This window comes from Electrophorus electricus, chromosome 9, assembly GCF_013358815.1.
Source record: "Electrophorus electricus isolate fEleEle1 chromosome 9, fEleEle1.pri, whole genome shotgun sequence".
In the NCBI taxonomy this organism is placed as follows: domain Eukaryota; kingdom Metazoa; phylum Chordata; class Actinopteri; order Gymnotiformes; family Gymnotidae; genus Electrophorus; species Electrophorus electricus.
The window spans coordinates 19,681,030-19,707,618 of NC_049543.1; the positions used below are offsets into that span (position 1 = coordinate 19,681,030).

Here is a 26,589-nt window from a genome sequence, read left to right on the forward strand (position 1 = left end):
TGTCAAAAACATAACCGTGCGTAAAGCGGGGCGTGGTGTGCAGTGACCGCGTACAGGCTGAATCAAATCGCTGACATATCGGAAAATCAAACAATAACGAATTTGAATTATTAAATGTCAAAAATGACACATCAAGACAGGTAATGACTCAAGCTCTGCTATTAACTACATCCACGTTTAGGGTCGCAGTTTGCGAAAACTCTTTCGACTTAGTCCATCAGCATACATAAGTTTAGAACTCACCAGCAATACAATAGTTATATAAAAGTTTATTTGTCACAATAAGCCTGATAAAATAACAGTTCACTTCAGTCTTGACCTCCAAATTGTAAAGGAAAAACGTCATTTTGTATATTATAGTTTATAAGTTTCACTTCATGCGAATTTTACGGGGGATGGCAGATAGTCTCTGCGCAAAGCCATTTTGGAGGAGAAAGTTAACAGTTTTAGCAGAAACAGTTTAAGACGGTACAGAATGCACCCAGTCTCTCGCTAGAGCATGCCTGCTGCATTAGTTCCACATTCGGTGCTGGCACCGCTCACGTCTGAAAGCCCAAACACAGTCAGGCGCCGCGGCCAGAAGGCGCGTGTTGCTTGGTGTACTCCCACACCAGCAAGGCGGCGCTCACGTGCACGTTGAGCGAGCGCGTGACTCCCCGCTGCGGGATTTCCACGCACGCGTCCAGCAGCTGCAGCAGGCGGGCCGGGATACCTTCTCGCTCGTTCCTGTTGGAATGGATTGGGGGGGGTTTAAATGGGCTCGTCGACCTAGATTAAGTCAATGCATTCAAAAGGGAAGCCAAAGTGAATGCGATGCACACACAAAAAAGGTTGCAGGCCCAGGCAAGCTGGGGTTAACATTCATTAAACGTCTACAGCTGCAAACGGTTCAGGAAAGCCAAGCCGGTTTTAAGATAATAATGAACAGCACAGCTGTTAAATTAAGTAGATAACAAGCCGTAATAAAACATTGTTTTGGACTGATGCTGAGCTAAAATCTACAGATGTCTTTTTCCCACTGCAGCAAATTATGCATCAAAAATAAACACAGCAATGAGCGAACACACACAGTCAGAATAGTGCACCATAAAACACCAGATTAGAGATTAAGTGTCAAATGATATCATCCATGGTCCTAAATGATCAGAGAACCAGATACCCTTGAGGACAAAGAATGTAGTATTAACGTATTAGTTGACATTTAAAAGAAACAGTCAGCATTTTAAAACTGGGTTTTTCTCTGAAATAAGTGATTCTAAAATAAGATTCAACACAAAAAACTCTCCCACAGACTTTCATGAACAGAGTAAGACACCAAAATTGCTTTTAGAAACAAAGCAACCAAGAGTCAGTTCCGATATCCAGTTAAGTCCATTTTAACACGAAGATGAAACGGATCCAATTTCTGATGTGAAAATCCACCATGGCGACCTTCACAGTTTCATGGCCCTAGGGCTGATTTATATATGTATATTAGCCCTATGGCAATGAGACTCTGAAGGTAGTGGTTGTGGATTTTCACATCAGAAATTAAAGCTCGTGTTGGGGTTGACCTGGTTCTATGCTGACCTGGCTGGGCTGACTGCAATCTAAGCTCCTAAGGACCCTCTAAATGGTTAAATGAAACATATTTCTGTAAAATATGTACTCAGGTTGGCAAACATCACACACTAGGTGAACATAAGGCATTTATTATGGTATCTTTACCTCCTATTGCATTTCTTCTGTTCATTTTCTGTAAAGCTCTAGTAAGGGTTGTGCGAGTCTTGCAGTTCTTCACATAGAAGTGTTGCATCACCACCGCTTTGCACCAGATGTGGTCTCGTTTATGGGATCACAAGGAACCAAGAAAAATGCCACAGGCCCTTTTTTTCCCCCAACAGGAAAGGTCGTAAAGTATAATGGTGGGGTGGGTGGGTGGGTGCGTGTGTGTGTGTGTGTGTCATGGTTTTGCTGAGGAGGACGTGAGCATGCTGGGACAGGCCTGCACCATCTCTGGCAGCGTGCAGAGGTGAAGACATCACCCAGGGAGAGCAATGTCAATTAGCCTGCAAACATTCAACAGCCCTGTCAGCTCCCGCAGAGACGCACACAAGCCTGCCACAAAGCCCCAAGCTCTCTCTGTGTGTGTGTGTGTGTGTGTGTCTACCTACCTTCACATCACTCGCTCTCTAAACAATTATTACGCAGCCTTAAAAACAAGATCACCAACTTGTCGCAAACACTTTGCTCAGATGGTGACTTGCTGGAGAATGTGTTAGTGCCCTTACCCCAACAACAGGAGGGTCCTCTCTGGGAACCTGTAGTCTTGGAGACTCTCGCTGTTGGCTGTCTGCTCCACTCCGACTATGCAGTACCCATCCTTCTTCTTCAACTGCAGGAAATCTACCAGCTCCATGGGCTTCACCTGAAATGGGCAGAGACCCCCCCGTACACTAAGCAACGCTGTATAAGCGCGGAGACGGTCACCTTCGACAGAGTAGGGAGAGCGGAAGCTCGGAATATTTACGGGCAATAAGGGGGTTTTGGTTTTGGGCAAGTTAGCCTCCCATTCGGACTGTGAAAACTAGCTTTAGTCTCAAAGCCGACCCTGGGAGTAGTAGGTGTGCTTTGAGAGAGTTAAATGATCTTTTATGAAATGCATTACAACTAGTATTAAGACAAATAAAATTTCAGGTTTGAACTGGACAAACGGCAGTCTGTAGAGCAGAACGGAGCTTCAGGATGATGGATCGAGAGCACAAAGCTGTCAAAAACACCTGCACCCACACACCCACCCACCCACACACCCCTACCTCCAGCAGAGGCAGCCATAGCTCAGAGGACACACTCAGGGCTTGGAACTGTTTGTCACTGATGTGACGCAGGCTGTCCAGCACCAAAGCACTGGCTCCAAAGATCTCACACGTCCTACAGAGACCTGTGACACACACACACATCACTGATTTCACATGTTCACAAAACAAGATAGAGAAAACCTATATGCATGATGTATGCCAATATGCTTCACTTGCTTGTCATTCATGGATGTATGGATGGATGCATGGCTGTATCCCTGGGGAAACTGCAGAATGTCAGTGACCCTGAACGGAGCGCCTCTCAAATTCATCAAGCGAATATTCGCATCTGATTGGCCGCACTCCTGAGATAATGCACGCGCACACAGGTAGGCCTGCCCCTGGGTAAATAATGGCCAACGGTCGCCGAGTCCAGCGTCTGTAGAATCAGTGTCTATAAAAAGCTCTGACAATGTGCAAGGACAATACGCTCCCCTGAATCTACCTTATCATTAACAGTCAATATTTATTCACAGAATGGTTTTCCGTTAGCTGAAAACATGAAAATGAACTCTATGCACAAATACAAGGAAGGGAACTTGGGGTGGCAAAACAAAACAAAACATGGGGGCGGGGCCTGTGGCCCTCACGGTCTCCGTGCCAACTGAACCAGACATTTAGATAAGGGTTTGCGTCTCTGCATTTGCCATGTTGTCATGTTTGGGAGAGCATAGCAACCAAGCTTAGCAACGGCGCGCCACGTTTTCTTAACCGCGATGGCAAAAGTGGGCTTGCACCTAAGCGCGAGCGTCAACGCAGTGTTCCGACGACGAGAACTTGCGCTCCTCCTAAAGCGCCTCAACGGGGAACAGGAGTTTGTGCCTTTGCGTGCGCGCACGTGGCCGTACATGTGCGCGCAAGAAGGGACGGCCGATACCTCCCAAGTTCGTGGGCTTGTCGATAAGCGAGGCGACCACCAGGAGGGCGCCGGTGAGCTTGCCCAGACGCGCCGCTCTCTGCTGGGCCACGAGCTCCGGCTCCTGTTCCTGCACGCTCAGCCTCCAGGGGGCGATCTTCTTCTGCACGTCTGCCCAGCGTTCTTCCTGGTCCAACTCGCCTACAGTGCGCACATATGCAGAATACACGCACAAAACCCCATGATGCCATGCCAAAGCAATTCGTGTTATTCCTTGGCAGGGCTCTCTGCCGCCCCCTGGTGGTGCTACCTTGGTCCTGCTGGACCCAGTCTCCGGGCTGCAGTTCGCTCAGTAACCTGCCCGCGTTGTGCAGAGGGAGGGAGGAATCGCTGCGAAAGTCTACCAGCTTCTCGAACTTCCACGCGGGAACCCACTCGTCATCCGCCACCGCCGACAGACGAGGGAACGTGTGGAATATCGTCTGGAGAAGGGGGTGGGATTCAATCCCAAGATTTTGGGTCAGCCAGTCTGCTCAGAGGTGCACGCGTGTGTGTGTGTGTGTGTGTGTGGGCCTCACCTCTACACTGTAATCATTAAGGGGATGAAAGGCACTGAAGAAAAAGTGCTCTTGAATTCTGGACCAGTTCTTCATAGCGTTGCTGAAGGGTCAATAGTCAGTGGATGGACGCACACACACACACAGCACATGTTAACAAGAACTTCTGTGAACCTTAATATAACGGCTCCATTTTCGCAGCAGGTGTGGTCCGAAATACTCACCCCGTGCTCTGCATGACCTCTGCCTGGTGCAGGCAGGCCCGCACAGCCGTGGCGAGCCCACCCAGGGAGGCCCCCAGGGTGGCCTCGTCATGAGCTGCGGCCTGCTGGGCCTCCAGGGCCCAGAGGCGCTTCAGTGCCAGGAGAGCGTAGAGGCGCACGCTGAAGATATGGCTGAAACACCGCAGAAAGACCACCTCCACCGCCTTCTGCCACTGCTCCACCTGCAGGGTGGAGAGAGAGAGAGAGAGAGAGAGAGAGACACATGGATGCAGCCGTTTTTCAGGGACTCCCACCTCCGCTCAGTCCCGCAACAGCCGCTCTTGCGCACCGTTGTCAGTAATCGAGTAACACGAGAACCGAACGACCGTTGGTAGTTACGCAGCCTTCTCTTCCCAAAAAGGCCTCGGTTCATAAGACCCTTCACGTGCAGGAGGCCAGCGGCTCATAGTGCCATACTGTAAACTCTGTCTCCTGATTCGGTAATCCCAAGGACATTTACAACTCCAAAAAACAAACAAACAAACAAAAAAACAAACAAACAAAAAAAACCACATTCGGTGCACCTCACGGACGAAGATTCCTGATGTGGACCGGCATCAGTGGCAGTTCCTTCATCAAACCGGCCTCTCCCAGATTAGCGTCAAGAAGGATCCTACCTTATTCTCCAGCCGGGGGAGGAGGACGCCCAGGTGCACCATCACGGACAGGAGCGTGCAGACGCTCGTCTTAGTCTTCTCCCGGTCCTGCGGGGGGGGTGGACAGGCGAGAGAGGTTTGGTCTCCGTGCGTCTCGTTCCCTTCCCGGCGCCGAGGGGGAGGCGGAGGGGGTTTGGAGGGGGGGGGGCCACTCACCGCGCTGAAGCCGTCCCAGAGGCGGTGGATGAGAGTGGGCCAGAGATGGAGGATGAGTATGAGGGTCCACTCGATCAGGTACTTTACAGAGGCTTGGTTGGCGTGGGAGGCCGCCTGGAGTGTGGCTGGAAGCACGCGGCCCGCCACGAAGCCCTGGCATTAAGGACAGCGAGGAAGAACATTCACAGTGTGGTGTGTGTGTGTGTGTGTGTGTGTGTGTGTGTGTGTGTGTGGTGTGCGCGCTCACCAGCCTCAGTTTGGGCAGCAGTACCAGCAGTGTCTGCCACACGCGGTTCTTTACTCTGTGCTGTATGGAGTTGCTATAGTAGCGCACTTTTGACTTTGAAATCTCCTCGTCCTGACCAAGCGCGATTAAAAAGTACAGCAGAGAGAAAGAGAGAGAGAGCGAGAGAGAGAGAGAGAGAGAGAGAGAGAATACATTTGAGATCATGCATTGAGTATCTAAATCAAAACATACCCATCACACATGCACATGTCTTCATTTTGCCTAGCCCTACCCCACCCACACCCCCACCCACACCCCCACCCGCCACCTTGCCCAGCAGCCGCTCTGCCAGCTGCTCCATCAGGCTGTGCTGCAGGGTGTCGCTCACGTCCAGTCTGCACAGCAGGGCCAGCGCGCACAGGCGCGGGTACTGGTCGTCTCTGGTAGCGCTGCAGGCGAGAGGCGGGCACACACGTCAACATGGGTGGGACCACCCCCACCGATCGGAAAAGCAAAGCAGGTTCGGGCGCCCACGGGGCACGGGTAACGACCTCTGACCTGCCGATCACCGCGTTGGCTGCGCACTCCTCCCCGAGCTGCTCCACGTACGTCTGAACCTCCCGCACGGTTCTACGAGGAGAAGATCCTGTCGATTAGCCCAACGCCGTCCGGCACAGCGGACGGCTGGAAGCCCCAGAGTCCTTCATCAACACAAACGCCGAAAGAGCCTTTAAGTCGGGCGAGCTCAACGACCGAGTTACCCACGGCCGGCTCTGAGCCCGAGCCCGAAGGCCGTTACCGTTGATCTCTCCGGAAGACCGGCCCGTAGACGCACGCCTCCGTCAGCAAGTCCAGGTGGTTGAGGGCGCCCCCGAGAGCGGGGTCGGCAAGGGGGTCCGGTCCCGAGGGCAGCCAGGTGTGGCCGCAGTGCCGGATCAGCTCGTTCAGCACGCCTGACTTCAGTTGTGCCATCTGCAGCAGCTCGCCCGTGACCTGCGGAGAGGAGAGAGCCGCCTCAGGGCCGCGCCTGGCGGAAGCGCCCGCGCCCGCCGCGCCCACCGCCTGCTTGGCTCACCTGCCGTACGCGGGGCACCAGCTCGGGGCTCTGGGCCTCCGTCAGTTCCAGGATGGGACGCTGGAATGTCAGGCACACAAAGGCCCGCAGCGCCGGCCAGAAGTCGTGCGAGTTGGTGCTCGACGCCTGCACCAGCCGCCAGGAAGCGGCCACCGCCTCCGCGCACAGGGCCTCCTCGTGTGGCACCACCTAGTGGCCGAGCCCGAAAAACAATGAAAAGAGTTTTTAAAAAAATGAAAGCTAGTAAAGGACTGCCATCGTGGAAGTCAGCACGAACCCACAAAGCTATGAAATTCTCAGGAAATTCTTCAAGCGGGAAAATGCTAGAGAGAGAGAGAAAGAAAAAGAAACCCATCCCACATACTACCAAACACATTCACATTGTGGGTTATTAATCTGCCCCTCGACCCCTACAGAAAGTGGGTAGAAGGCCAAGCGACCCAAGGTGCCCACTCCGCCCCGCGGTCCTGACCTGCGGCAAAACCACCCGTATGAAGTCCAGCGCGGGCAGCGCCAGGCAGCCCGGCAACAGGGTCAGGGCATCAGTGGCTGCAGCGAGGGAGGCGACATTCCAGAGTGGTCCGGCCCTCTCCACGGGCACCATGCCGCACCTGTGGAGGAAGCTCAGGCACACCCACTGGTCCCGGACGAAGCGGGCCGCCAACCTGCCCCAGTCCCTAAGCAACAGGGGGCTGTCATCTGGACCGCTGTGGAGGCAACCGCAAAAAGGTCAGGGAGCTGCTAACTAAAACACCCGGGGGCGGGGCAGAGCTGATAACGCACAACACCGGACCCTTAGCCGAACGAACCCGACTGCCGAGATTGTGGATGATGAAGGCTTCTGTAAGGTCTGCGTAAGGCACGGGGGTGAGGATGAGGAGGAAGGAGACGAGTGGAAGTAGGTCCAGAGCGAACAGAGGGACCTCGTGGCCTCGGACTGTGGCTCAAACAAACTTTGCTCGCCCAGTTCGCACAGCAGGGCCAACGTCGTCATGGCGACAGCCTTCTGCACCTGCCCTGCAAAGGATGAATTCTGGAAAACAAAAGTGCATAAGGTCACGCACGCACACGCGCACACGTGAACACACGACATCCGAATCACATCAGTGAACATGACGCTGGCAACATCCGGAAGCAGGCAGTCACGTAAACTTGTTGGGGAATCCCACAATGCTCGGCTCAAAAGTCAAAACCGTCCACTGCAGAAGACAGGTGAACGTTGCTACCTGCTCGGAAGGTGCATTCAGAATCCTCAGGCAGTTCCCGGTGAGTCTGGACACATAGTTGTTCTGCAGGTTTGACAGGTAACCCGGAAGACTGCAGTAGGTCTTCACCAGCTCCCCTAAGACAGAGTGGTACAGGGCAGCCCTGTCCAAATCGCGCAGCTACAAAAGAGAAAACGATCACAGTTCAAACACACACCTGTGTGGCTGCTTTTATGTGTGTGTGTGTGTGTGTGTGTGTGTGTGTGTGTGTGTGTATACACACAGTGCCCACCTCCTTAAGATCCCCATTCAGTCTTCTTAGTATGAACTCTTGTACTGGCTCCACCACGCTCAACAGCAGTCTTCTCACGGCAACAGCTACCTTGTCTTCTAGAAACCACAAAAAAAAAAAAAAAAAAACCCAAAGGAACAGAAAATAAAAAATAAATAAACAAAAAATCTGAATAAAACTCCCCTCCAAAAAAAACCCGACCTCCGTTCGTCCAGCCCCTGGGAGCCGGCGCACGCACCGCTCTCCCCGCGCCTCTCGGCGCTCGGCCCCAGCAGCTGCAGGAGCCGCAGCGCCACCTGCAGGCTCCTGTCGGCCTTGCGCGGCGGCAGGTAGGCGCTGGTGGCGAGCCGGCGCAGGACGTCCAGCAGGGGGCGCAGCAGCTGTTCCAGGCCGTCGCCGTCCGCGTCGGCCGAGAGGAGCAGGGCGCAGGCTGCCACCTCGGCCTCGCCCGCCGGCGGGATGACCTCCGCCTCATCTGCTGGGGGCGACAAGCTGCGTTTCAGAAATGTGATATTATAAATATATATTTATATAAATATATACAACGTAGTTTATGTAAAAGGACGCTTAAATCGTACGTAACAGTAACTGATCTCTTAAAGTAAGATTGTCATTCCTTATTTTGTAGAAAAAATGGGAGCAATTTATTACTTCAATCCATCAGTAACAGTATTTTTTATAATCATCATAATAGTACATTATAACATTAGGTATAATAACATTGTATGACATATTTTAAGGTGATTAGTACAATGGTCATAAGCTGAATGTATACTGATCCTCAAAATAAGACTTAATTAGGTATACAGAACATAAGCGTGAACCCAAGTACTGCTGTCCCCAGGTCTCACCTGAGCTTGCTGGTACCGTGAGGAAGGCCCTCAAACACTCCGAGCTGTACACGGAGACCCTCTGGGGCGTGGTGCCAGCACAAACCCCAATTGGCCGAAACCGGGCCTCGTTAGCATGTAACCAATCACGGAGCTGGAAGAAGGTCACAGGCATGACATGGGTCATGCTAAGCGCTAAGCTACGTGGGCCATGTGGACCATTTTGCGCAGCCCCGCCCCCTTTAAGCATTATCTCCTTCCGTTACCTCGCTCCAAAGTGTCGTGTCTCGACGAAGGGACTCATCGGCTCGGAAGTGTGCCAGAAAAGCGAAGACTTCCTCCAGAGACACCTCTGACTGCGAACAATAAACATGCAGCTACATTCAGAGAGCAGTGATATCGATTAAGTATTAAAAGATTAATAATATTGATTAAGTCTTGCATAGGCTTACAATGCAAAGAAAATCAACTGTACTGCAATTGCACAATTAAACTGGGCCATGTTTTAGCACAGGCTTCATTAACGCATTGACTTATTTAATAGGATGAATTCGTATAAAGCGGGTTTAAAATAAGCGGTCATACCACATCAGTCAAGCAGATGGCAGTGTGGAGCAGAAAGCACTGGGTAGCTCCTCTCAGCAGCACCTGGTGTGTGATTATGGTGCATCTCAGAACCTCTCTAAAGTCAAACAAATGCAGAAGCCACGGCCATTACATAACCCAATGCAACACGACTCTCCACGGCTGTGTGCACTGATGTCACTTAGTGGATAATGCCACAGCAATCAGGCCGCTGAGAGCAGATAAAAGTTTTTAACTCGATAGCCAACGGCAAGTCTGTCGCAACGGTTGAGGTAACATGGCAACTGAATGCCTGTGTATGGACAGCTGGTCTTTGAGTCTGGTACCTGGGATGTTTTTGGTGTGATGTTATTTAACCTTAAGGGCCATCACGTACCTAACGGAGTCACAATTTCACATAACTCTCAGACTGTCCCCGTCGGGCATGGATGTTCCTTCGGAACAAAAGCAGCAGGCGAACCACGGATGTAAAGATACCTCAGCACGTGCAGGCCGTCTGCGTTGAGAAGCGGACGGGGGGACAGGTGGGACAGGGCCCGGGATAGGAAGAACAGGGGAACGGCACACCAGTGCGGAGAGGCCAGGCGCCTTAGGAGCTGCAGCAAGACGGACCCTGAAATGAGAACGCCGGACGCCCACCGACGCCTCCCTGAGTCGGGGAAGACCATCAACCTGCACCTCGACACTTTCTGACCTCCGTTTACTGGAGAACCCCACAACATAAATTAGGGGATATCAGGGTTGCAGTCACAGACCCCCCTAAAGTGGGCCACTGGGAAACTAGGCTGCAGCGAGGCATGGCCGGCCGTACCTTGGTTCTCCTTGGGCAAACTGCTGAAGAAGGTCACCATGAAGTTCTGCAGTTTCAGGCCCAGCTCTGGACAGTCCCCAATGGCTTGCCCTGGTGACCTGTGCAGACACCAGAGGTCATTCTGGAACTGAGATCACAGCACCATTTAAAGAGGGAGGCACATTTATTTTTCACGCCTCACATTCGCCTAAAGTGACCGTTTCCTTAGTGGTTTAATAATGATTAAATGCATTATAGGGCCTAGCAAAAGCCAGTCAGTTTTGACATCATAAACAGTAGACACACCTGTGATACAGCGAGATCTCCGCAAGAACATCCATGAAGGGACCTACAACAAACTGACAGCCAAAGCACATAAACGTCAGTACAGGATTGCAAGCCACACTATAGACGTCTCACAATCAAATTTGTTGATTCAGTCAAGGCACCGAGTGCAAGAAGCGTGTTAATAAAGGGCAACTGGTTCAGGAACATGAACCATTATTTATAGCCAATACTGTACATTTCAAGCCTCTGCAAACACCATGTATTGATAATTGAATCTTCTTGCCGTAATCGTGGGATATTTGTATGTGAGCCCTCTAAGGGAATATATTATGATTTTAAATGAGTTATTTAAAACAGCACAGCTCAAGCTGGGCAATATTAAGGTACGTGATTATATTAATTTCATGTAATGAAACTGTACAAACATAAATGCATACGCAATACCCATATACACACAACAGACTAACTGAAGGCCCTGGTGTTCCACGGGAATGCTCCAAGCATTTGCACCTACTCCAAAACCATGTGTGTGACGGCAGTACATTTGACCACGCCCACTTTGGAAAGTCATCAACAGCGCAGTACGGTCACCTTGGATACGGACAAGGCAAAGGCGGGACACCGAAGGAGCCGCAGCCCCAGCAGGTGGTTCACCCCGTCTTTCATCACCGCTTTATTCTCACTGTGGAACATGCGCTGATAGACACACAGCAACCAGGACGAATGGACCAGCGCGCCCCCTGCTGGACAGCGAGAGAGGCACAGGCGTTAGTGATGTAAAATGGAAGGGCTGGACAGGTTGACTTAAAGTGCAGAAGATTAAAGATCTAGGCCAGATGGAATGTCTTTATTTGGTCATATATACATATACACATGCGTACAATTACACGTTTCATTTGGCATATGCCAACTTCTTTGTGAGCTGGGGTCAGAACACAGGGTCAGAGCGCAGGGTCAGCCATTGTACGGAGCCCCTGGAGCTGAGAGGGTTAAGTCCCTTGCTCAAGTGCCCAACAGTGGCAGCATGGCAGAACTGGAATTTGAACTCCCCAAATCTTTCGACTGATCGAGGGGAACGCCACGCACCTTCACCATCAGTTGCTGCGGCCTCGGTGAGGGCGTCAAGCCGGCGGAGCACGGGCCGGACCACGTGGAGCTGGTAGTTGAAATGATTCGAGATCACACATTATTCTACTAGAGGCGAACACGACCAAGGCAGTCACAGTCGTGCATAAAAGAGGAGTCACACACACACACAAAAAAAGGAATAAAATCACGAATTTCAACAAAACTGAGTGTTTTCTATGGTATACCTGGTTTTCTTCAAGAGTCTCCAATACCAGAGCATAATTCCCCCAAAACTCTTGGAACACTAGCCTTTGGTCTGGTGTCCATCTGAACAAAACATCATCTGCAGGGAATCAAGGTATGTTTCCAGTTCACATGGAATATAAAAACAAGCTTTTAGAGCAGAAAAACAACTCGACTGAACGTACAGAAAACCTCTGATGTACCTGGCTGACACATACAAACGCTTGTATTCACCGATTCTGACAACGAGACGCATTTTTTCAACAGGTAGAGAGCCCGTTTGCGTGCCACGCTGTCTCGGTGCGTCAATCCGGCCTGGACGACTCTAAAGAAAGGCTGAGATGTTCGTGGGTCGGGCAGTATTTGATGATGATCTCTTAAACGTTGCTGATCTGGAGGGAAGAGGAAGTCCGAGATCGCGGTCAGGCACAGCAACACGCGTGCCGTCACCGCCTCTGTACAGTCGCGATCGTGCCAGCTCAGTAGATCTTCCCATGCGCGACGGAGAACGTCCCCGCGTGTCTCCTCGGTGGACGATTTAAGACACGCAAACCAGACACGCACGATTATTTTCGAGACCCGAGCGTCCGAGAGCTCCTTGACGCTTGCGAGCGTGCAACACAGCGCCTTTACGGTGAGGGCTGCGTTTCGCGCAGGAGCCGAGAGCAGGACAACCACGACTTCAGTGGCAGTATCGATATCGAGCTGGTCCGTGTCGGTACTTCGGTCGCGGCTACCTGAGCCGGTTAACGCGGGCAAAACTAGGCTCGCCATTTTCTCCAGCGGGTCCGTTTGGCTCGCGCTCAGGCACGCTCCGAGAAGTCCGCACGCGGCGCTGAGCATCTGCTCGTTCTTGCCGTTTTGCGCGTCGTCTCCCTTCGCGTTGGAGATCATTTTTAAAAGGGGCACGCACTGACCCCAGAGAACAGACTGCACTTTGCAAAGGAAACGTTCCTTTGTCTCCGAGTCTTTAAAATCCTCGACGTTGGAGTCAGATTTTTTAACAAGCTCCCCGATCAATGTGGAAAGGGATTCAACCTTTTCTATCTCGGGCCACGAGGAACCAGGCCAACACAGCGCGTCTAAGACGTTTTCGATGTCACGGCATTGCGACAGCAAAACGCTTAACAAAAGCGAAGTCATGGTCGAGTCGTTGCTGAACTTCTGCAAGAGTCAATTAGCACAGTTAGCCATTCACGCTGCTCCTCCGCTCACCGGCAGCTGACATCCGGACACACCACGTGGATAACTCGCGCATGGGCGCGAGAGGCGGTGACGTCACAAAGCCTAATAAACCCCCGAGATTGTTGTAATACTTGGGCAAATAACGCGACTGTAAAAAAAAATTAATAATAATAAAAAAAATAATAAAATAATAATAATAATAATAAATGACGATCACAAAGTACGTTAGACTAAATGCTTTTATTCTCGCTTTTTATAATGCACGATGTCTTTCCTTTCAATGAGCCAATGCAGCCTCACCGGATTCGATTTCCAGCTCGTGTAAAGGCGTCTTTTGCGCGTGCCTGCGTGGGCTTCTCTAAACCGCCCCACCCAACCCTGAGCTGAAAAAACTAATTCAGAGAAGTGTGTACAGTGAAACGACCAGCCCGCTGGGTCCGTATTCACATTTCATTCAACTAATTTTTATACAGATTCACAGATTATGACTTAAAAAATAAAACATGAAGCATGCCGTAGAAACAAAAACAAACATAAAACATTACAGCTTGTATATGTGAAAATGTAACCTACATTCACATTAAAAAACAGAAATGCAGTGGTTCTTCAAAAAGATCCTGTATATGTGTCAACTAAGGTCAAATTAGGCTGTCAGCAAAGGTCCTGTATGAAACATTTCCCATTTTCAGTCATGCTTGGATTCCATGGTATATCATGCACTGGCTGGAAACAGACAACCCAGCTGAACTCAATGGGGCGCTTTCTACAGCTCCCAGCTGTCTGACCGAACATAAAACAAACTGCCGTGAAATTCAGTTTCTGCCCAAGGCAAACTGAAAGAGCAGCCAGTTCAGAAAGAACATTTCGAAGAATTCCAGCAGCTGTTGCCTCTATAAGGTACGCCCGAGTGCCGATGTGCCAAAGACAGGGCGTCTCCGCAGATGTGTTGACAGCTCGGCCCCTCCCCCAAATCCCGCCTTGCCTCCACGTTGAAGACGGCGGCCGTGCGCGCCGAGGTGACGGCGGTTTGGTCGGTTATCACAGTAGGAGCTCCAGAAGCTGTTCTTCCCCCAGCAGGTCCAGGGCCAGGCAGTTCGAGGAGCGTCGCCCGTAAAAGGAGGGCTTCGCTGGGTCAGAGACCGCCTCAGTACAGCCCGGGGCATGCAGGACCCCAGACGTGCTCAGCATACGAGCAGGACCCGCATGGTGCATGCCGTCCAAACTCAGGTCGTGCCCCTCGGTCAAACCATGGGACCTCCATTTCAGAACCTACAAAGATGAGGCATGTTAGGGAAGGGAGATTTACACGCACGCACGCGCTCACACACAGCAGTGCTATCAAAGTATTCAGACCCATTTACTTTAATAAGCTGTGGATTTTACTTTGAATTCATTATGTTTTGAAAACTGGTTTTGAGTTTTGAATATTAATTAAAAATCAAAAACTGAAATCTCTTATTCACAAAAGGAGATCATTTATTCCATAGTTTGTAGGATCCCCTCTGGCAGCAATTAGAGCTGCAAGTCTTGGATACGTCTCTACAAGCGCCGCACACCTGGAAACCTATGCAGTTTCTCTCCATCATGGCATACTCTAAACTCCATCAGATTGGATTGTGATTGTCTGTAAACTGCAGACGGTTACAATCCAATGCACAACACAATAAAGTGTGCATCAAGTACAGCTGTCTGTGTCTGAATACATTCTGAATCCACATTGTGTGTGTGTGTGTGTGTGTGTGTGTGTGTGTGTGTGTGTGTGTCAGCCAAACTTATTCTTACTTATTGATATATATGAAAACAAATATGAAAATATTTTGGAGACAAAAAGATGTGGCATCAAAGGGTGGTCCAGCAGATGTGCTGGACTCCAGCAGAGTAGGATGTGCTGGAGTCTGACCTGCTCTACGGGGTCCCAGTCCCTGGTTTTGACCCGACCATCAGTCACCTGACCGAGGTTGACATGTTTGGCTGCAAGGCAACACAATATATTCCAATGAGGCCTGTACATGTAACAATACAGGAGGATACTTATATTTATATATTTCTGGGTCATTCTGTGTACAAGTGTTTATTTTTATCAAATTAATTGAACCTTTGATTTCATGTCATGAAGAATAGAGCATGTTCTTGGTGCGAAGTCAACCTGTAATGATATGACCTTACCACAAGGTGGTAGAGTGCACCTTTCTTATACGTAATCCACAACCATTACTACACTTTACAATGAAGACCACTAGCTGAAAAGCACCCAGGTCTTCTTACCTGTTGAGCTCACATCTGAGTTGAGGGAGGGGCTGTCCACAGACACACCCTCTAGGAGCTCAGCCAATTGCAGCATTTCCTCAGGATCATCCACAGAAACTTCTCCGGGTTCGTTAATGTGCTCCGGCACTTCTAGGATATTAAAGCAAAGTCATACGTAGGACAACTATTATTTATGGTAATAACTGTTTAATGTGCTTTTGGGCTCTCTCATGAACTGGCACTCTTCATGGATAGTTTAGAAAGTTGTGCTCAAGTGTTAACATTACCACTTTGCATGATAACTCTCAACTTAATAATTATTAACCACACTAATATTAAGCATCTTACTAACAGATGACTAATAGCCCAGTAAACACTGCAGAGGTGTGCCAATAGCAGGGATAACTGCTGCTATCGCATTAGTGAAGGTTATGTCTAAACTATTCTTAATTAATTATTTGTCGTTTAAACAGAATTGCAATAATTTACAACTGCAAGAAAGGCTTAAGTAAGAAGCACTACTAAAAGCAACATTCATCTCTTCGACCTACAGGAAATATGTAAAAAAAAAAAAAAAAAAAAATCCTGATAACGTATATGTACATAGTATACGTAATATGTACAAGATGGTTTATTGCCATCGGTGACAGTTTATACTATTAAAGCAGAAACTGTGATTTTCAGAAATAAATACAAATTCAGTGGCTGGTCATGGATTAAATAAAAGATACACGGGGCATCATAACCGAGCAAGGACACGTTGGACACTGGAGCTCACCTTCCTTCGCCCACTCATCTTCCTCGTTGTGGGCCTTGCTGCCCGTGTCGACGCCGGACGTGTGGGAGGAACCGCGGCTGGCGGTCGAGCCGGACGACTTCTCGGCCCGCCTCAAGGCCAAGGCTTCTCCCCCGGGGGTCATCTCCGCGGCGATGCCGCCCCGCTGGCCGTCGGCCTCGATGCCGGAGCTACAGGTGGAGTGGCCGGAAAGGCGCAGGCCGCCGCCGTCGTCGCAGCGCGGCGTCTCCGGCTCCGCGTCGTCGCTGATGTAGGACTCGCGGTACCTCTTCTTCTCTGGAAAGGAGCGAGGGAGAGCCCTAGTCGTTCGGAGCTATGCCGTCGCGAAAATGGAAATGGACGCGAAGCTGTTGGGAGACGTTGGGCGAGGTCGTTCATTTTAGAGCAACGCGCATCCTGTGTTGACCGAAACCGCAAACGTCGCTTCGTGTGCAGCGGTTAGCGCCGTAAATAGCTTTATCCTTACTGATGGTAATCACCCTTCACTTTTTATTACCCGTGTTGGGGTTTCGTCGGTCAAACTGACCCACCGTCCTTTCACGGGACTCGGCACCCAAAGCGGAGTAGCCCTGAAAGTGTGGCCTCACCTTCGGCCTCCTCGAGCTGACGCAGGTATCTGAGGGCAGGCTGCAGGCTGAGGTGAAGGCGGTGGCTTCCGCTCAAGTGGAGGAGGAGGTGGCGTGAGCGGAAGGCCGTGCCTGTGTGGTACACCAGCTTCCTGGCCGAGGGCAGGCCGTCGGGCTGGATCTCGAACCTCTTGCCCTGGGACCGAGCAACCCAAACGAAATGAAACCACCGAAGAACCTAAGACACCCAACCCTTTCTCTTTCGTGCTAGCTTCGCTACGGATTGGGGCAAACGATACGGCTACGCGACAGCTAACGTGTCAAAGGTTGTCCTCTAGCTACTGTCTACATTTACTTTTGTCTAATTATGAGCATGAGTGACATGTCAAAGCAGCCTTGGACGACAAGCGACAGCCGCGATCGCCTGACTGACACACGAGACGATCACATGGCAAGGCCATCGTCATGAAGACGGAGCCTGTTGAAAGAGCCGAGAGAAGAAATGTAAAAGTACCAGAAAGGTGAGTCGTCCCACGTTAGACCAGGGGAAGTCGTAAACCAACTCTCGCACGTTGTTCATCTCCTAAGTGATCAAACACGGAGAGGGTCAGTTTTCAGCAGCCCCTATGCACAAAAAAAAAAATATTTGAGAGAATTCACAAGTTCACAACAATGTGTCGGTGTTTCGCCCCCTTTTCCAAACTCTGTCAGACTGGTAAAACAAATAGGACATGCTTTCTGGTTTTTGGGGTGGTGAACGTATCCCAGAGTGCACTGGGCTGGTGAAGTGGTTACACACAGGGCTCTCAGTGTAATCCAGATCCAGGCTCTTTTGTCAGAGTTCAGTTGGATCAGAGGAAAGGAATGTATCCCAAATCCTGGTCTAAGCCTGTTCAATTTGTGCATTCCGAAGTGGTCTGTTGGGAAATGTATTACCCTGATGAGCTCTGACACATGGTGAGAAAAAGAAATGCAGCCCTGCTCTGACTCATGGGATGATACACACACACACACACACACACACACACACCTGATAAATGTGCATTCCTCGAAGGGTGAGTCCCAGGAGGACTGAACCACTCTCATCTCTCTTGTTCTGCATTAATAACAAAATGAGGAATGTTTAAGATACAAGAGAATTAGGGAATGCCACTCGATTACAGCAGGCCTTTGGAGCAAAAGGAACAGCATTACTCAGATTTGCACTCCAACATAGATGGGGGAGTTAAGTACATCATGTGCTTACAGTCCCACACTGAATAAATATACGCTTCCTATAAATGACCTTGTTAATCTAGTGCACTCCAGTACCTCACTCTTTCGATTACTGCCTCTGGTTTTCTGCAGAAACACTAACGGTTGCCCGTAGCGTTTCTCTGGAGGCCTTGCTGGACGAGCAAACCTACTCCACTTGCTGACAATAACGTATCGATGTGTTGAGTGTGACCGCCACAAGTGAACCTAATCACCTTAAGCACTGCTCGGACACAGATTTCAAACACACATAGGCCATATGGTGCATGAGCCAATCAAATAAGGTACTATAGATGCAGTTCTCCGAATACATCTAAATTAAGTATGTATTAATATGCAGCTGTGGGTATAAACCATTTATGCATTTGTGAGTGTATGTGTGGGTTGGTAGATATAGACCTAAAATGTAATTACTAGCTTCAGGTACATACCTGATTCTTTACATACTTGAAATAGTAATCTTTACATACCAGAAACAGGTCAAGAACCTATAAACTGCTTATGACCCTCTGACCTCTCTGACCCCTGGGCTTTGATGAAAATGCTCTCAGCGGCCTGCCTATCACATTCCCCAGTTCAGCATGCTTTCGCCTCCCCGCCGTGACCCCTGACCTTCTGGAGTCTGTAGAGCGTGAGGGGCACATCTTCCAGGCAGCAGGCATCCCTGATGAAGAGGAGGGTGGCGTCCCGCGAGGTCAGCCCCCACAGCTCCCTGTGGACCTCGGGAGCGTGACGCAGCAGGTACTCCACGCCACGCTTGGCCACGATCTGTCCCCACCATGCCAGCCCGCAGGACGAGGACAGGCAGACGGTCCGCGGTCAGCACGAGCGCGTGATTCGTATGCGATTAAAATGAAGAAAAGTGAAAACGTGCAAATTTGAAGCCCACAAACCCCTTATGAACTAACAAAGTCTGGTGAAAACCAAAACGCAGTGTTCGTTCTATGATATTTTTTCTTTAATTGGGTGTCTTATAAATTTATATTTCAATAGGTGCTATGAAGCAATGAAGTATACTTTATTACTCCATCACTGTAATTTGTTTGTTTTTGGCAGTGTTACCCCAGGGGTTGTGGTGGTCAGGTGTTTCAGACAAAAAAACCCATCACCACAGGTCTGGGATCTGTATTCATAGTGTGAAATTGTTATTTTAAGCAACCAGATGCATACAGACGGGGCTTCTCTCCTGTGACATGCCTGTGGCAACATTCAAATACCTAAACCTACTGGATCAACAATTGTCACGGCAACTGTCAACATTTAAAGGGGAAGAGGCGTTCTCACTGGCTGAAGTTTACATACACTTTTAATAAATGCAAAAATGTTTAATAACTATTCCATCAGGAAAACCATCAATGTCCAGACATACAGTGGAGTTTAATGTGAGCCCCTTTATGTCTCACTTATAACAGTTTAGAATACTAATGTCTCTTATCATAATGACATGGGACAGCACCCTGGGAAGGAGGACTTACCCAGGGAGGAAAGTAGTCCTTGGGTTGGAAGTAAGAGGCACCTCGAGGTCCGAGGGCTTCCGGAGTGTGGTCTCCCCGGTCGGCCTGGAGGGCGTAGCCTGCGAGCTGGAAGTAGACCACCTCCTGCTGCCTGCACTCCGATCTCAGCACTCGCTCTCTCAGGTCAGCGTAGTAGAGCCTCCTTACCTTCTGCTCACTATGGTGGAGACGAGGAGAGAGAGAAAGAGAGCCCAAAACTCTCCCAGATCCCAGCAGCACATGTAAAGGATACAAACATGCTGCGTCCTTCCATGTTCACAAGTATTTGTATTGCATGTACTGATCCTTATCAACTGACACTTTAAGATTAGTTCTTTAATAGCTTTCTAGTAGATAAACGCAATTTATTCTAGAGAAAAGGCTTAGGCAACTTGAAAGTCATGTTCTGTCTTAATGTTGGATTATTGGACAGGGATCCTCTCAGGCAGGGCATGCATTCTGCTGCCTTCCAAAAATAGGCGCAATGTAATATATATTCAACAGCTTTGGACTGGATCACTTTGAAGACAGTCACTTGGGTGCACTAGTGTTTTTGCTCATTCAGGATCACAAAGTCCGCCGTGCGTAATCGGATCGCTGCCGTGCCGTCGCTTTCGTTTTAATTCCCGTCACCTGGTGTATAACCTGTTCGAGCTTAATCCCTTACCGTGGCTTTGCTGCAGGGTTGGTAGCCATGCTGCAGCATAATCTGCACGACTACGGTTTAATTAGATGGGATTAGAGCGTGACCCGCTGACAAAGGAGACTCCTGGGACAGTAAGTTCATGGTTTCCAGTAAATGATAAATACTCTGACGAGTAATTGCTGTCCTCCTAGCTAGGAAATGCTGTCAATGTCTTCATATGTTTTCCAACCACCAGTAAGGCATATATATATTTAGATATTTTTAAGTTGTGATATGGCAAACAGCATCACTTTCATTTTCGAAGAGTGGATTTCTGACGTTACCCGTAGAAGAAAGCTCAAGCGTGTGGGTGTGTGGGTATGGGTGTGTCTTATGATTCAAATAAAACATTTATATAGACTGTATCTTTTACATAGTATAACAACGGTTCAAACCCAGGGCACAGCTGAGAAGCCAGCCACAGACATTTGGCTTTAAGTTGGATGAAATGTTGCTTTCCCAGGAAAAACCTGTGTCATGAAAACAATTGTGCCGAAAGGTGTGCTCTCAAATGGTGACGTGACAGACATGCCCAAAAAAAAAAAAAAAATTCATAATGTCGCGACCATTAACATCTTGCAGACTTTTTATTTGCAGGTTTGGAATCTGAAGCAAACTCACCGGATCAGCCTTCCATTCTCCACGTAGTACTGCACTTTGAGACAAAGAAGCGGGGGTAGCCACCTCTTCCGGGACCCCTGCAGTTGAGCCATAACAGGGGGATCTAGGTTACCATGGCAGCCCCCTGATTATGCGCTCACTCTCATAGGTCACTGGTCAACCAGTTATTATTTTGTTCATATAGTGTAACTGCCCTATTGACTGGCACTCCAGTGAGTAATAGGATTACCTGGTGACTAGAGTAACTGAAAGTTTCAGAAGTCACAGCCAGATTGGATTTTTTACAGCATGTAATTAGCGGCAGTATCTTCCTTTTTGTTATATCCGAGTTTAAATCCAAAGCACACGTAGAATCTGGAACTAAACCCATTATGGATGCAACACGACTAGAGCCAACCGTGATATATGATACATATGTTATGTAAAAGATGCTTAGATGCTCTGGACACTGCACACACCTTTTCTGAATCCCGCTTCCATTCCTTGGGGAAGTACTTGGCCAGTTTCTCGTCCAGGTCCAGAAACATGTGCTCGTTGTCTGAGCGGTGCCGAGCGGGGGCGGGGGGGGGGGTGACAGGAAACGAAACAAATACTTTTCACACAGCAGACAAAGGCGGGGTTAAGTCAAGCGTGAAATCTGATCGACAAAGGCCTCAATTAGAGCCGTGACGGCAACGGGGAAGAGGCGCCAGGCCGCGTGCGCACGAGCGCACGTGCAAGTCCTCACTTCGTCAATACTGGGCCATCACTCTGTCTTCGGGTTTAAGTCGTTAGGCGCCAGATTCACTCCTCTCGCTCCCTGACATCTTCATCATTCATTCTCTACCTACTACAACCACCCCCCACCAAAACTCTCTCCCATTCTCTCACAGGTCAGCAATCAATAGAAGGCTGTGACCCCTCTAAAAGCTCATCTCTTGTCTTTCTACCCGTACGGACACCCCACTCGCACTCCCTCACTCTGTCTGGCTGCCAGCCTTCCTGTTTCTTTGTTGTGGAATGCCCACACGCATGCCGGAGTTAATGAAGCCAATATAGCTGGAATTCCGACCTTGCTGGTCACCGGACCCCCGCTCCGCAAAAACAAAAGAGGTCTTGTGCAACAGGTGAGCAACACAGGATGAATGTATTTAAAGGAGGAGAAAGGTGGAATGTGTGTGTGTGTGTGGGGGGGGGGGGGGTAGTAAGAAAACAAACCCAAAAATAGGTGAAATGGGGAGGATGAGATAGAAAGGGGAGGTATAGTGTGTGTGTGTGTGTGTGTGTGTGTGTGTGTGTGAGAGAAAGCCAGAGAGTGATAGAGAGAGACGGAGATGATCTGACATTGTGTTCAGGGGGCAGAAGCAATAGATTTACAGTCAACCAGTATTACAAAAGTCAAATGGAACAACAGAGCCTACAACTTCGAAGATTAACCCTTCCATTCAAACCTTCCTGGAAACAAAAGTTCTACCCCCTTGAACGTATTTTGCTAATCCCAGATTTTGGCTACTAAGCGTAAGATTGAGAGCATATGCATATGTGAATATATGTCTGAGAGGCAGTGTAACATACCAAAAATTAGTATGATATATATTTATATATTAGACAAATTTATGCAGAGTTGGAGCCATTTAATAAAGCAGCTATTGCGAATCCCACATATTTTAGTTCAAGAATTTTAGTTTAGTTAAGCTTTAGGTTTAAGATAAACAATGCTAATACTTCTTACTATGATTGAAGCAGACCTTTTCTCATTTGCATAATGCTAACTTGCTTCTATAAAGTCTTTGTTAGCAAAAATAGCATTCAAAGTATCTTCATTAATCCATGTCTGGAAAACTCGCAGACAGAATCCGGCTCGGATGGCACCTTACCCTTGACCATTGTCAGGCCAAAGAAGTGGAGTTCTTTTACACCGAGAAGCACTGACACACACTTCAGCACCTCTTGTCCTGTGGCCTTCAGCTGGAGACAACAGAGGTAACAGGAAGTTGGTGTTTTATTTTTGGCAAGAAAAAAACAAAACAGCGCTCCACCATTTAAACTGCAATCAGCGCCTCACTATGCGAATAAGAATCTTAGCCTAAAGGGGAATCTAGATCACAGCCAGAGTGAATTAAATTGGGACATGTTTTAAGGACAAGAAGACAGTGAATGCTCACCCCTACAGTGATGTCCAGTGTCTCTTTGGTGGGGAGGAAGACGCACACTGTCCTTTCGTGTTTGGCCGAGACAGACATGATATCACTCACTCACTCATTCACTTATTCACTCATTCAGTTTTTCCTCTCACACTGTCTCACAAGCATGACCTCGGCCTCACACGCACGTGCACACGCAAACCACGCCCGTCCTGTCTTCACGCTCGGTTCCTCTTGAAGCCGTTCTGTCCACCGGTCCGCTTCATTTCCTTCACATGCAACGACACCCAAAAGAAGAAAACAAACAAAAACAAAAATCACTGGAACCAGGACGTCCTTAAAACACATCAGGAGTGCATGAGGCCTCGTGCGCCTCGCTCGTGGGACAAACCGGCACGTTTGGTTCAAGCACGAACCAAAGGGATGGTCACGTCGGTTTTGAGATGGACCTGAGCACGTTACGCCAAAGGCCTGAACGTCTGAGGACCGTCTGTGGCGCCGACCTGCTCTGTTTCACCAACACAGGCAAGAGTGTCAGCCAGATCAGATAAGCCCATCTAAGAAAAACACAAGGAGGACTTTCCTCACATTATTCGATGCTTTGCTCATCCTGACTGTCGATTCACAGCCCTATTCCAAATATTCAGGGAAAAAAAATAATGCAAGTTATTTGGTTCTTCCGAAGAAGGAAAGACAGGACTGTGGTGGAAGAGGTTGCCTTTCATTGGTGACTGCAGACACCCTGCAGATTCCTTGCAGATACCCTGCAATCAGCCAGGCCCCTAACACAATGCAGAACAACCCTCGCACAGCACAGTTGGGGGGGTGTGGGGGGAAACCCGGAGGCCTGCTCCACACATCTCTCTTCAGCAGAAGCAGTCCAAAGACACAGAGATATGAAAGGAGGAGTACCTGAGAGCCTGAGTCTCCACGGTAGGGGCAAAGCACGGACCGGTACAGGGCCAGCGTGATTGATGGAGACGTCTCTCAGTTTAATCAATTAGCCATATTAAGGAAAGCAGCTTGCCTGTCTGATCTCCACTGAGACTTGCCTTGTGCTGTGACAATTCACCATATGGTCTACTGAAAAGCAGTTTTGTGTCGTTAGACCATTAGCGTGACCGTTTTTGGAACAAACTACAGTGTCACAAATTGATTCTTCTTTTTTTTCTTCTTCTTCTTCTAATTCTTCTTCTTTGATTTCTCTTCCTGGAAGGCATCTGTGTCTATTTTCCGTCCTACTGACACTGCAAAGCTTTGTACACCCATGCTAATTTCTTGAAAGTAAACACAGAAGCTAAAATGTTTACTTCTTTAAGTAGTCTTTGTTAAAAGATTAGTCAAAAATGGTTCAGTCCAATTTTCCAATCCAAAACATGAACTAAATCACTCACTGAACAGTCTAATAATAAGTGTAGGCAAATAACCCACCGTGTAACCTCAGACATCTTGCCACTCAGAAGGGATTTCAGAAGATGGAACTTGGAAAAGATGAAGGCCATGGGATCAGATGTCTCTTCACCAAGCACAGTTTAGGATTTTTTATTGTATATAGTCCAGTTTATTGTCCTTGATCATCATGTATTAGTGTGTAGTCCATGTAAACGGTCTACTGTGTCCTGTCGAAGCTTCTCCACACCGAGCTCACTAAGACAAATTCCAAGCAACTAAGTTGGCAGGACAATACTGGATCTTGAATACTGTGAAGTAGGGATGTGTTTTACGCGGCTTTTCGTGGAAGAGATGTTTCTCCTTCAATTCCAAATTAATAATGCGTCTGAGAATGAGGCAAAATGTGTTTTTTTCCCATACTCATCTAATTTCTGCTAGAGTTTCTGCAGTTAACTATTCTTGAAAGAGAGCTAAGAGAGCAAACCTTGAAGAAACAAAGGACCTGTACATCCACACTGTTAACAATGTCAGTTCTATCGATGCTTATATCCACTGCCTTCAAAAAACATTTGAAATATTTCAGCATGCAAGAGGGTCAGAATCGTGTAGTGTAAGTAGGTGCCTCACGGTACACGAGGACTGATCTGTTCTGTGCCTTAACCTAATCCTATCGCTCACATTATGAGCGATTGTATTTATTGTATCGTCTTTGTAAGTTATATCGTATTTACTACATTTTTAGTATTAGTCATATGTTTTACCTGCCCAGGGACTGCAGATAGAAATATGCCACCTGTCTTACTCTGAATATCCTGTTACTGTGGATGAAAAAAAAACATGCATGGTACTGAGGAATTAACCTATTTCAAGGAAAAACCTCGAGATAACAAAATAATGCCCCGAATGTCTGAAAATTTTGTAAAGAAAATGTATTCGTTTGTGTTGTGAACACAGACTATTGTAACATTAAATGTAAACAAAGCTGCTTTCCAAATAACTAATTTACCTGGAGGCTTTACATATTAAAATAAAAGTATTTATGATCAGAAAAGCGTTGTGGGTAAAGAAAATATATACATTTCTATGAAACGACACGCAAAATAGGTTAATTCCTCTGCCACCAAGTGCGTAGCAGACGGATAAACATGTATTCAAGGCAAAGGCGATAGCTCATCAAAACAGACCAGACTGTTTGACCGGTCTGGAAACACCAGTCAGAACAAGGTCACTGGACAAGCACAGGCTAGTCGTGACTCTGGAGGTGCTGGAGGGTTTGCGGCTGGTCTACTGAACACCATTACACACACTGGACTGACTTACTTCACGCATACTTCCACACGTTACCGTGCGCACCAGCCACCTTCTGCACACCCCCTTACGCTTGCGTGCAACTTCAGAGTTCTTTTCCGTCTTCACGACATCGCGTAGTTTGCCAGTGTTAATTAATTATCTTACAGGAAACGAATTTGCACTCACCGGATTAAGAAAATACTGCAAAGTTGATTATGTGTATATTCCGCAGGTAGCTCTAATATAAGCACAGGAGGGAAACGCAGCAGTCGAAGTGTAACGCACCGAAAACGGCCCATTGGACCGTACGAAATAAACTACATAAAGGGGCGTTACATTTATGGATATTCAGTATTCTATATTACGATAAAGTCAGGAAATCATGTAGGTTCACGTATCGTCTCATAAACTCACGTAGCTGTCAAAAGAAAGACGTCGATACTCCACACTATATAAACGGCTAGTGTAATCCAGCAACATCAAAGGTTCCTCCCCCTGGTCATGAATATGTACAAATCCTGTTCAGCGATTGAACTGGGAGACAACAGGTAGAATTCTCACACCCACCGGTGTCCTAAAAAAATTACAGTTCATTTCTTCTTACTACGATTTTATCACGAAGTGAAGGATCTTTTTCTCTCTTTTTTATTTTGTTACGGCATTCCCTACAAACTTCTGTGTTTCAACTCTTTGTGTAACCGACTGACTCATAATTGTTTTTCAACCAGTAGGGGAGTTTTCATACCAGCATCTGAACTGTGTCAGCAAATGATTACGGTCTAGTAAGTGGGAATACACGTGGGAGCTTGAGAGAGAAATAACTCGAATGCACAGGGAGGAAAAGCGAAAATTTACCCCACACGTAAACTATGATAATAATCTCATAAACTACTGCTTCTTGATAGAAAACATAAAATCCAACAAACGTTAATAGTGGTAGTGTTTACACAGATCTGATACTTCATTGTCTTAGGAAGCAATTTTGGGGGGAAACAGATGGTAACTTGTCT

General features: G+C 48.3%; 2 protein-coding genes across 9 annotated transcripts; both read right to left on the reverse strand.

Annotated features, from left to right (window-relative positions):
* Window positions 1–251: 251 nt before the first annotated feature.
* tarbp1 (TAR (HIV-1) RNA binding protein 1) lies at window positions 252–13,153 on the reverse strand. Of its 6 annotated transcripts, none has more exons than XM_035530259.1 (29): window positions 12,131–13,153; window positions 11,930–12,027; window positions 11,703–11,772; window positions 11,208–11,356; window positions 10,635–10,687; window positions 10,350–10,447; window positions 10,016–10,151; window positions 9,539–9,635; window positions 9,220–9,309; window positions 8,975–9,107; window positions 8,362–8,601; window positions 8,124–8,221; window positions 7,853–8,011; window positions 7,436–7,659; window positions 7,099–7,333; window positions 6,627–6,815; window positions 6,351–6,544; window positions 6,110–6,181; window positions 5,880–6,000; window positions 5,573–5,683; window positions 5,326–5,478; window positions 5,131–5,217; window positions 4,475–4,695; window positions 4,272–4,353; window positions 4,004–4,175; window positions 3,715–3,894; window positions 2,796–2,920; window positions 2,271–2,407; window positions 252–726 (listed from the first exon to the last, which is right to left on the reverse strand). In XM_035530259.1, exons 1-29 carry the CDS (start codon window positions 13,068–13,070, stop codon window positions 564–566), a joined length of 4,827 nt encoding a protein of 1,608 aa, XP_035386152.1. In that variant the 5' UTR covers window positions 13,071–13,153; the 3' UTR covers window positions 252–563. The 6 variants fall into 6 exon arrangements, with proteins under 6 accessions (XP_035386152.1, XP_035386151.1, XP_035386150.1 ...); XM_035530258.1 differs by having other exon boundaries at window positions 11,208–11,359; XM_035530257.1 differs by having other exon boundaries at window positions 12,113–13,153.
* A 203-nt stretch (window positions 13,154–13,356) lies between these two features.
* Window positions 13,357–26,054, reverse strand: zgc:172136 (uncharacterized protein LOC566376 homolog). 3 transcript variants are annotated; one of them, XM_027016530.2, is made up of 14 exons: window positions 25,766–26,054; window positions 22,919–23,166; window positions 22,631–22,721; window positions 21,233–21,312; window positions 20,775–20,851; window positions 19,451–19,646; window positions 18,588–18,743; window positions 17,752–17,817; window positions 17,236–17,304; window positions 16,743–16,917; window positions 16,138–16,431; window positions 15,378–15,509; window positions 15,013–15,083; window positions 13,357–14,381 (listed from the first exon to the last, which is right to left on the reverse strand). In XM_027016530.2, exons 2-14 carry the CDS (start codon window positions 22,994–22,996, stop codon window positions 14,151–14,153), a joined length of 1,716 nt encoding a protein of 571 aa, XP_026872331.2. In that variant the 5' UTR covers window positions 22,997–23,166; window positions 25,766–26,054; the 3' UTR covers window positions 13,357–14,150. The 3 variants fall into 3 exon arrangements, with proteins under 3 accessions (XP_026872331.2, XP_026872332.2, XP_035385439.1); XM_027016531.2 differs by lacking the exon at window positions 25,766–26,054 and adding an exon at window positions 25,610–25,753; XM_035529546.1 differs by lacking the exon at window positions 25,766–26,054 and adding an exon at window positions 23,289–23,556.
* Window positions 26,055–26,589: the final 535 nt, after the last annotated feature.

What these genes read in the sequence shown, in the direction of transcription:
- tarbp1 (XM_035530255.1), bottom strand. Translation starts at nt 13,070, where the DNA reads ATGACTTCGCTTTTGTTAAGCGTTTTGCTGTCGCAATGCCGTGACATC. An exon ending in AGGTACATCAGAGGTTTTCT is followed by an intron (nt 12,028 to 12,112) that starts GTACGTTCAGTC and finishes GATTCCCTGCAG; the next exon opens with ATGATGTTTTGTTCAGATGG. An exon ending in TCCACAATCTCGGCAGTCGG is followed by an intron (nt 7,334 to 7,435) that starts GTTCGTTCGGCT and finishes TTGCCTCCACAG; the next exon opens with CGGTCCAGATGACAGCCCCC.
- zgc:172136 (XM_027016530.2), bottom strand. Translation starts at nt 22,996, where the DNA reads ATGTCTGTCTCGGCCAAACACGAAAGGACAGTGTGCGTCTTCCTCCCC. An exon ending in TGGCCTGACAATGGTCAAGG is followed by an intron (nt 21,313 to 22,630) that starts GTAAGGTGCCAT and finishes GGCACCGCTCAG; the next exon opens with ACAACGAGCACATGTTTCTG. An exon ending in AGGACTACTTTCCTCCCTGG is followed by an intron (nt 18,744 to 19,450) that starts GTAAGTCCTCCT and finishes TGGTGGGGACAG; the next exon opens with ATCGTGGCCAAGCGTGGCGT.